Genomic DNA, 9,720 nt, shown 5'->3' with positions numbered 1-9,720 from the left:
CATGCCAGGTGGGGCGCGAACTGACGTGAAAAACAGGAGTTTTTTTATTATTATTTTTTTATCTGTAGCCTGGGCCCAGGTAGCACCCGATGCGCAATGGACGCACTGTGTTATTCACAAGGAAGCGCTCGTGTCAAGGCAGCTTAGTTAGTCCTGACCTACATGAGATTTTGAACGTTGTTGTGAGAGTGGTGAATTTCATCAAAACGCGGCCCTTAAAAGCGTGTCTATTCTGCGCACTTTGCGAAGAGATGGTAGCTGACCAAAAGGCTGTAGGCTACTGTTTCACAGCGAGGCAAGGTGGCTTTCCCGAGGTAAAGTGCTGTCGCGCGTGTTTGAGCTCCGAGTCGCCTCTTCTTGGAGGAAGAGCGCATGTTTGAATCTGCAAGCACGTTCACTAATGCACATTTCTTGACGAAGATGGCTTAGGCTATCTTAGCGATATATTTGATATATCTTAGCGATACATTTGAGTTAAATGTCCAGTTACAAGGCAAAGACAAGCACCTACCTCACCTAGCAAATAAGATTACTGCATTCACCAAAAAACTTGAGTATGGGACAGGCGCCTCGATCGCGACAGTATTATGCCTTTGAGATTTCTGAGCGAAATCGCTGAAACGTCTGATTGGGAGCCACTCTTGTGATCCCATGTATTAAACAGTAGGCCTACATCACATCCCTGCAAAGTTTTTTTCAAAAATATTGCCCAACCAGCAGTGCTCAGTATGACTGGATTATGGATCAATTTAATGCAGCATGTTGGTATTTCATTGAATATTACAATGCTGTAAAATGGCCTATGCTTCCTAATATGTTGCTGGAAAAAAAAATATGTGTGTTATGTATTTATTTATTATTATATCTGCAGCACCAGCTGATTTTAACTCTGTTGAAGAGGATATATTTAGAACTTGTCATTATTTCAATAAATTTGACAATTTTAAGCTTGACCTACCACTTTCTTAGAGCGATGAGGGACAGGTGGGGCTCGAGAATGCCCCCTTGATCAAAGTGGGGAATGAAAGAAAAAATTTGAAAACCACTGATCTAGTTTGTTAACTACCACAGTCACGAGTTGGGTCGCGATAGTCTGTCATTTTTAAAAAGTGGGTCCCCAGAAAAAAAGTTTGAGAAACACTGCTTTAATGTGTTTGTCTATATTTTGTCTCTCTTCTAGTACGGTACTGAATGGTTGTCTTTCTTCTTCTTAGATTCAAGAAATCTTATGTATCTAAATCACAAGCAGAAGTGTTCCAGGTCCTGGTGAATCTGAGTGTAGCAGCAGCTGAGTGTGATGCAGCTACAGGAGAGAGATTCTCTGAACTCTTATCTTCTGTGTGCAGCTACAGCACATTTCCTTTTGGGTATAACATGGGATTTGATGCAATGAGTGATTTTCTGTTGGATCTGTACTCCCACATCAAAGCCTGTGAAACCAACACACACAGAAGTGTCTACTCAGTACTGCAGTCTGTGTACCAGTCAGCTCCTGCAGTCTGGTCCATAGACCTCTCAAAGAGAAAGGCCTCCCTCCTCCTAGAAGTGCTGAAACTCCAAACACAGAAGAAACCAGTAGAGCTGAGAGGCTGGTCAGATGAAGAGAGTGAAGTGAGGAGTTTCCTTCAGTGTCTGCCCTACATCTCACAGCTCAGGTGTGTGAAAATGTTAATTTCATTACAAATATAAGCCACGTTGGCTTTTCCTTCATCGTATAAAAATATGTTTAGAATGTTACAACAGGGATACTTTATCAACAGACCTCATGCTTTTTTTTTACATATTTTGGCAGTGGTGGTGGGGGATGGGGCTTTTTAACCATTATTCTGATAGAACAGTGAGAGACTGACAGGAGGAGAGTGGGAGAGAGAAATGGGGTAGGATTGGGAAATGACCCAGGTCTGACCCTGAGTATGATACAGGCGCTGTTACCAGTTGCGCCACAGCGCCCCCGTGGGTTTTGGTTTGATATGAAAACACATCTGATCTGAACTTTGTAACTTGATCATTTCTGCCAGATTTATTCTGTTTGCTACATCAGTTACATGTGTTGTATCAGTTAAGAAATACATTTAAAGTGTGTGTGTGTGTGTGTGTATGTATTTTAATGAGCATTTATGTTTATATGAGTGTTGTCAATAGGTAAATCCTGTTTATTCTGTAGACTCTCTTTTCAGATGTAATTTGATATTTTGTCTGACTCGTAGTACTGTCCTGAATTGTTGTCTTTTTTTCTTCTTAGATTCCATACAGATTATGTATGTACATCACAAGAAGAAGTGTTCAAGGTCCTGGTGGATCTGAGTGTGGCAGCAGCTGTGTCTGATTCAGCTACAGGAGAGAGTTACTCTGAGCTCTTGTGCTCTGTGTGCACCTTCCCTTTTGAGGAGGTTGATTATGCTGGTGCTGATTATCACAATGGTTCTCATCATGAGTTTTTGCTGGATCTGTGTTCCCGTTTGAAGGACATTGAGATTGAAACAGGCAGAAGTCTCTTGCCTGCACTTAAGCCATTTTACCAGTCAGGTCCTAAAGACTGGTCAATAGACCTCAGAGAGAGAAAGGTCTCCATCTTCCTCGAAGTGCTGAAGCTCCAAAAAGAGAAGAAACCAGTAATGGTGTACATGTGGCCAGATGAAGAGAGTGAAATCAGGAGTTTCATTCAGTGTCTACCCTACATATCACAGCTCAGGTGTGTGTAAATGATTTTAAAATAAAAAATGTGGCTGTTATAAAACATCCATCCATCCAGATAGCATAGTGTGTGTGTGTTTGTATCTGTGCATGGGTGTTTGTGAATGTATGTGTGTTTGTGTGAGTGTTGTCAGTTGTTCAACACAGTTGACCTTGTATACTGTCTTAGTCTATATTTTGTGTGACTTGTAGAACTATACTAAACGTTTGATTTTCTTCCCCTTAGATTCTTTGAATATGATTTAGGTGAGGAAGAATTGTTCTACTTCCTGGTGGATCTGAGTGTAGCAGCAGCTGAGTGTGATGCAGCTACAGGAGAGAGATTCTCTGAACTCTTATGCTCTGTGTGCAGCTATAGCACATTTCCTCTTGAGAGTATTGGTAAAATTAGTCAGACTAAATTCCTGTTGGATCTGTACTCCCACATCAAGGACTATGAAACCGAAACACACAGACGTGTCTACTCACTATTGCAGTCTGTGTTCCAGTCAGCTCCTGAAGTCTGGTGCATAGATCTCTCAAAGAGAAAGACCTCCCTCCTCTTAGAAGTTCTGAAACTCCAAACACAGAAGAAACCAGTAGAGCTGAGAGGCTGGTCAGATGAAGAGAGTGAAGTGGGGAGTTTCCTTCAGTGTCTGCCCTACATCTCACAGCTCAGGTGTGAAATGTTCATTTAATTCCCTATTTAAGCTATGTTGGGTTTTTCTTCATTGTATGAAAACATGTAAGCTCTCATAAGTTACCACCCTACTTTAATAGATATACATGCCAATGATATCAACTTTGAAAATAGCCCTCCTAACAAAAAACAGCTAAAAAACTTTAAGCATTTAATTAATAATTATTGAAAATTTGGTATTTAATTGAATAAATAGAGAATTTAATACAATCTTCCCGTGAATCTCTTCTTAAAGTCTCCATCGTAACTGTGATGGGAAGGTCTTCCTATTGGGTTGTGCAGCTGTTTGGTCTACAGAGGAACTCATTCATCTGGTTCAGTTACTGGACAACATTGAGCTGAAACAGGACTTGTACAGCAGGGAATGTAGATCTTTGGGGCGAATGCTTATTGTGGCCTCTAAACTGGACCTCACCCTGACACCTCAGCATATCTCTCTCAGGGGAGTCAGGCTGCTCTTCAGAGGACTCACTCACCTCCACAAACTAAGGTGAAAAAATGATGCCAAATATATAATTATAAATATACTGTATATTTTTCTCTGTGAAAACCCTGCAGCTCTGTTGTAATGGTACTATTTTTCCACATTATGTATCTTCAGTTGTGTGTACCGGTATTATATAAAATGAATAGTTTCTGGTCTTACACCATAACCACCATGGATGTTTGTGCTCTCCCTTTATCAGGTTGAATGTCACCATGGTGATGAGACTGGCCCGAGCGATGAGGACGGGGAGAGGTCTGGCTCCAGTCTCTGTTGAGGAGCTCAGTCTGGACCTCAATAGTAAAAAAGTCTCTCAGAGAGTGCTGTCCAGGGTCCTGAGCTGCCTGGCTCTCCTCCTCAGACTCTGGACGGTCCAGTGTCTGGACCTGACATCTTGCAGGGTCGAAGGTCACTCTCTCATCATCCTGCTCTGTCAACAGGACCCTCTTAAACTCAGGTGAATCAACATATTTCAGTGACTTGATTTGGTAGCAAATACCATTTTGTAAGTACAAAACAATGTCATAATTTAAGACGTTCTTCATTCTTCACTTTTACACCTTGTCAGCTTTTTAAACTCTCCTTCATGTCACTGTCTCTCTGCTTTTCTCTGACCCTGCAGACTGAGTAAGGAAAACACACAACAGCTGTTCATGCTGGTGTCTGATACACAGGAAGTGGAAATCATTGAGTCCTTCCTGAACAAGGTGGGAGGAGACCTGACCTCGTGCACTTTGACCCAGGAAGTGCTTCTCCACCTGCTGCAGCATCACTCTGGACCTGTGACCGTTGATTTCAGGAAGAGCAAGATCACTGAGAGGAATGTTAGAGACTTCCTTCATCTGCTGGACAGGATACGGTTCAAGAGGTAGCAGTGATCAATGGTTGACCAGTTCTCAAACAATACAGTATTTTATTATATGTGTCTTCTGTTGCATATGAATACTGAATTACTCAGCGTCAATGACTGTGACTCCTCAGGCCTTCTCCAGGTTTCATCATGTGCATCATCATGGAGATCTACCAGAGTCGTTCTGCTCAGTATGTGAACAGCCTGCTGAGATCTACAGAGAACCACATCAACCTGACCACCAGAGGCCTGGATGCTGCTGACTGTGCTGCCCTGCGTTTCACCTTACAGCACAGCCAGGGGGTCAGACTCAACCTGATGTGGACCTCCATACCAGAGGGGGAGCTAGAGAGCCTCCTGCAGCTTCTCACCAATGTCTCTCAGCTCAGGTCTCAGGATTTATCAGATTGAAGTTTCTATTAAGGACTATCATTTAATTCATGTGGATATTTTAAAAATACATTTGGTTGTGCCGTTGGTTGTAGCAATGATCAACCAGCAATAATAATGTAGTATTTGTATATTATTTGTATAATAACATTTCACTCTCTTTCATTCTCCTGGTGTTGTGTAGTGTTGTGAGTGTACAGTACATGCACACACATGAACATGTGAACATATCAGTAGACTGTAAAGAAAGTGATCACTACACTACAGACATCACAGAGTGTGTTCTCTGACTCCAGTGTTGACAGGCAGCTGCTGTTGAGGTTCCTCCACTGCTGTTACTCCTCAGACGTCCAGCAGGGGGCAGCAGCAGCTCTTCTTCAGGCTCTGCAGCACAGACTGGACTTGTCCTGCTCCTCTGCTATGGACCTGACAAAAGAGACACAGGAACCACCTCTGCACCTGACACCTGAGGACTGCAGGGTCGTCTCCATGGTGATCCAGAGGGTCAGCGTCGATCCTGAACTCATGCTGATGGACTGTGATGTGGAGGAGGCGGGGCTAGAACACCTTTTCTCTGTTCTAGAAAGAATCCGTCTGAGGTAAGATGGGAAGCAGTTTGCTGTGTTCTAAGATGATGAGGTCAAAGGTCATTACTGGAGAACCTACAAACAAACATTACATTTATAAAGCACTTTTTTCCTCGAGACTCAAAGCGCGTCACATGGATGTGGGGACCTCACTAGTAACCACCACCAATGTGTAGCACCCACCTGGGTGATGCACGGCAGCCATTATGCGCCAGAACGCTCACCACACAGCTTGAGGTGGAGAGTGGGGGAGTGAATGAGCCAATTACAGTGGGGGATGATTAGGGGGCCAGATTGAATGAGCCAGGTTGGGAATTTAGCCAGGACACTGGGGAACCCCCTACTCTTTACGATAAGTGCCATGGGATCTTTAATGACCACAGTGAGACAGGACCTCGGTTTAACGTCTCATCCGAAGGACGGCATCTCCTACAGTGCAGTGTCCCCGTCACAGCACTGGGGCATTGGAATCTATCTTTTTTGGCCAGAGGGAAGAGTGCCACCTACTGGCCACCCACCAACACCACTTCCAGCAGCAACCTAGTTTTCCAAGGAGGTCTCCCATCCAAGTACTAACCAGGCCCACACCTGCTTAGCTTCAGTAATTCAGCTAAGACAAGGTATCCATTGGTCTGGCTGCTGGCAACCTAAAAGAGTCTGTGAAGTAATGTGAAGCAGTTTGTTGTGTTCCCAGACGATCATGTGTCCAAGGTTTATTACTGTTGAACTGAAATCCTCCAGGTAGTCAGGTAGAGGAGAAGTCTTAAGGTCTAACAACTGTAATGTCACATCGAATGCTTTCTCTCCACACTGAATCTGTTAAATATTCCATTCTATTGCTTCTTATATCTCGTTCATAATAGCAGAACAGCAACAGAAAAATTAAAATGTGGCGTCCGACAAAAATCTACTCAAAACGTGCTGTATTGCAAGACATTCAAATTGAAAACAAAGTAATCAAACTGATTTTCTCACTCCCATCACATGCAGTTAGAACATGGTGTGACGTGAGTAGGTCAGTTTCAAGCATATCTCACATGTGATTAGAGATAATAGCAAAAGTCCATCTGAGGTGAAATGTTAAGGTGGTCTCTGTGTACTAAGATAATGTGAAATACTGAAATCCTCCAAGCCTACTTGGCCATGTAGGAAAGAAGCCTTTTAGGTCTAATTACAGGAGTGTCAAGTACACACACAACATTATGATAGGAAATCCATACATTGATATGGGATGTACAGAATTCATCCATTTTAGGTGAGATTTGAAGCAGTTTTCTGATAACAAAAGAGATGAATAACATTTCTGATAACTGCTGGTCTAAACAGAGGACTGTCAGGCATGAAACATAATTGGTGATACATGCATGGTTGTAAAATATGTTGACTGCTATACTGAAATTGTTATAGACTTAGCATTGGCTCAACCTTTATATTTACATTCATAATCTCCTCTCTCTCCCTCTCTGTCTCTCAGGTGCAGTAAGGGCCAGTTGTTGCAGCTCCTGACTCTGGTGTGTGTCGGCTCTGAGAGAGAGTGTGTGAGGAGAGCCGTGTCTCTCTCCCATGCTGTGGGTGGGGAAGTGGACCTCAGTCACACTGTGCTGGACGCTCGGGCCTGTGGATCTCTGGCGCTGTTTCTGGAATATTCTGAGGGGCTGTCAGAACTGGACCTCAGCCACTGCCAGCTCACAGACCATTGCCTGGAGCCACTGCTCCCTCATCTGCACAAATCACAGACCCTGGAGTAAGTCTGTCTGTGTGTGTGTGTGTGTGTTTGTGTGTGTCTGTGTCTGTACCTGCTTTTTTGAAAGCAGAATCGTGTTTGTGTGTAAGCAGGTTTGTGTGTAGTTGTGTTTGTTTCTGTGTCTGTACATTTGGTTGTTGGTATTTCCTGTTATGACATCATGCTCTTCCTGCTTCCTCCAGCCTCAGTAACAACAGCATCACAGATGAAGGGGCTCAGCTGATCCACAACACCGTCAATGCAGCAACATCCATTCAGACCGTAAGGTTAGTATGATATTAAGGTATTGTACTTTGTATATTTATGTTATTTTTTATTTGTCAAATTCAGTGAAGTATTTAAACATTTTCATTTGTTCCTGTCTGCAGACTCTTCAACAATAAGATTCGGAGCAGACAGCTCTTCCAGGGAGACGCACGCTTTGAGCTGTGGTGACCCTGTAGGTGTGCTGATATCTCCACTGGATTGGACCTGATGTGTTTCATTCCCTGTAGGTGTGCTGATATCTCCACTGGATTGGACCTGATGTGTTTCATACTCATGCCATGCCATACAACGCACAGGAAAGGGATCACTCTGATGTAGTTCATGTGTTCGGAAGTGAGAGGGTGACCTGCACAATAAAGTAGAAGGGAAACAGCACAAACACGCCATATATGGTTATATGATTTAGCAGACACTTTTATCAGAGCAAAGTGCTGTTGGAGTGATTTTAATGGACCAGAGCAGAGGAAAGAAAACATACTGATAAAGCACAACATGCTCAGAAGTGTAGGGAAAGTCTAGTTAGGCATTGTGACACTTCCATTATAGTGTGTCACATTTTTTTAGGGGTTCCACGGATCTATGTGGACTCTCAGGTAAAGAAAATACATTAGTTGACAAATATTTCAAATATATGCAAAATATGTATTTATATATATATATATATATGTATTTTCATGTTTAGCAATGTATTTAGTCTTGCTTAAACCATTGTGCCTTACCATTGATCTGATGCTGAAATGTTCATATTTTGTCTTTATAGCCATACTGCTGATGTAGTTTCTGTTTTATTTCTGGACAACACTTGGATGAATTTAATTTCCGTTTTTCAGCAGAGCAGTGATCAGTTTGTGCTCATAGAAATCAGTTATTCAGAAGTTTTCATCAGTGGCATTTCCTATAGATCAAAGAAGCTACTCTGATACTTGAAGCTGTAAGGCCCTGTACTATACTGTAACATTGTAACTCTTTCTATATGCAGTCATTAGGCTACTATGTATGAATAGTTTACAGACTTTATTATGAGGCATTGTGGATACTTAACAATGTGTTTACAATGCTTTATGGACATGTATTCAATCCTTAATGAATTCAGGGATGTTGCCATAATTTGATCAGAAAACCACTTAGCCATTAATTCACCTTTACAGTTTGATCGAACTTGAGCTTTGTATTTCAAAAGCACTGTTTGTATTTCAGAGGTACTGGTAAACAAGTTTACAGCTAGCCAGCAGATGTGAAGTGTGTAATTAAATCATGTGTCATCTGAAATTATGTCTTAATAATGTTTTATAATAATTATGCAAGTGTGAACTGTGTTAGAGGACAGTATAATGGGAGTAGTTCAACAGGGAGGGCAAGACACTGGCAATGTGAAAGTCTTGCCCTGTCGTGTGTAAATGTGTAAATTCTAAACTCCCTACTCTTAACATGCAGTGTGTCTGCTAAATCAATAGAAATAGGAGTTTTTAATATTAAAATATGTCTACTCTGATAGCATGTTTATTTGTCTCCAGAAGCTGTTTACTCACTCTCTGTAATGTTGTAAATCATGATGATACACGTCACTCTGGGCCTCTCTCCAGTATGAAGTCTTGTAGTGCAATTCCACAGCAGCACACTCAGTTCTGTCTGAAATCTGAATCTCCTCTTCATATTTAATCTCAGAGGGCAAGGGGAACTCACACATTCCTGCATTAAATTGTGGGCTGGTTTACTAAATGTATGCGCTCATTTGACTAAATTAGCGTACCTGTCTACACGTACCCGGTTGGATGTTGAACTAGTGAATATGCACGTGAAGATGCTGAAGGATGTGTGTGTGGATATGTGTGTGTCATAAGTTGAACAAAAAGTTGCCCTTTTGGGCAAAAACAAGATATTCAGTATCATTTAAAGGAACCATATGTAAGAAATGTATTTCAATAAATCATAAAATGGCCATGATATGTCACTAGACATTAAGATATTGTGTTCATTTCAAATACTTACGTATATCACTGACAACAGTAGTCCGGCCAGGATATT

General features: G+C 42.0%; 1 protein-coding gene across 1 annotated transcript in view; it reads left to right on the top strand.

The window, feature by feature from the left end:
• The window catches only part of LOC143127235 (uncharacterized), an 11,321-nt gene extending 2,134 nt beyond the window's left edge, over window positions 1-9,187 (top strand). The window contains exons 3-13 of the mRNA XM_076288581.1: window positions 1,215-1,655; window positions 2,243-2,692; window positions 2,921-3,352; window positions 3,609-3,863; window positions 4,060-4,314; window positions 4,480-4,725; window positions 4,839-5,096; window positions 5,394-5,696; window positions 7,159-7,428; window positions 7,611-7,694; window positions 7,797-9,187. Coding sequence (XP_076144696.1) covers window positions 1,215-1,655; window positions 2,243-2,692; window positions 2,921-3,352; window positions 3,609-3,863; window positions 4,060-4,314; window positions 4,480-4,725; window positions 4,839-5,096; window positions 5,394-5,696; window positions 7,159-7,428; window positions 7,611-7,694; window positions 7,797-7,863 — 3,061 coding nt within the window. The 3' untranslated portion in view covers window positions 7,864-9,187. The remainder of the gene's footprint in view (window positions 1-1,214; window positions 1,656-2,242; window positions 2,693-2,920; window positions 3,353-3,608; window positions 3,864-4,059; window positions 4,315-4,479; window positions 4,726-4,838; window positions 5,097-5,393; window positions 5,697-7,158; window positions 7,429-7,610; window positions 7,695-7,796) is intronic.
• Window positions 9,188-9,720: the final 533 nt, after the last annotated feature.

The sequence above is a fragment of the Alosa pseudoharengus genome, unplaced genomic scaffold (genome assembly GCF_046254945.1).
Source record: "Alosa pseudoharengus isolate Yale_2024_CS ecotype anadromous, Long Island Sound unplaced genomic scaffold, YU_APseudo_1.1 YU_APseudo_1.1_scf_17, whole genome shotgun sequence".
NCBI classification, from domain to species: Eukaryota; Metazoa; Chordata; class Actinopteri; order Clupeiformes; family Clupeidae; genus Alosa; species Alosa pseudoharengus.
This window is presented reverse-complemented; position numbering and strand designations above follow the sequence as displayed.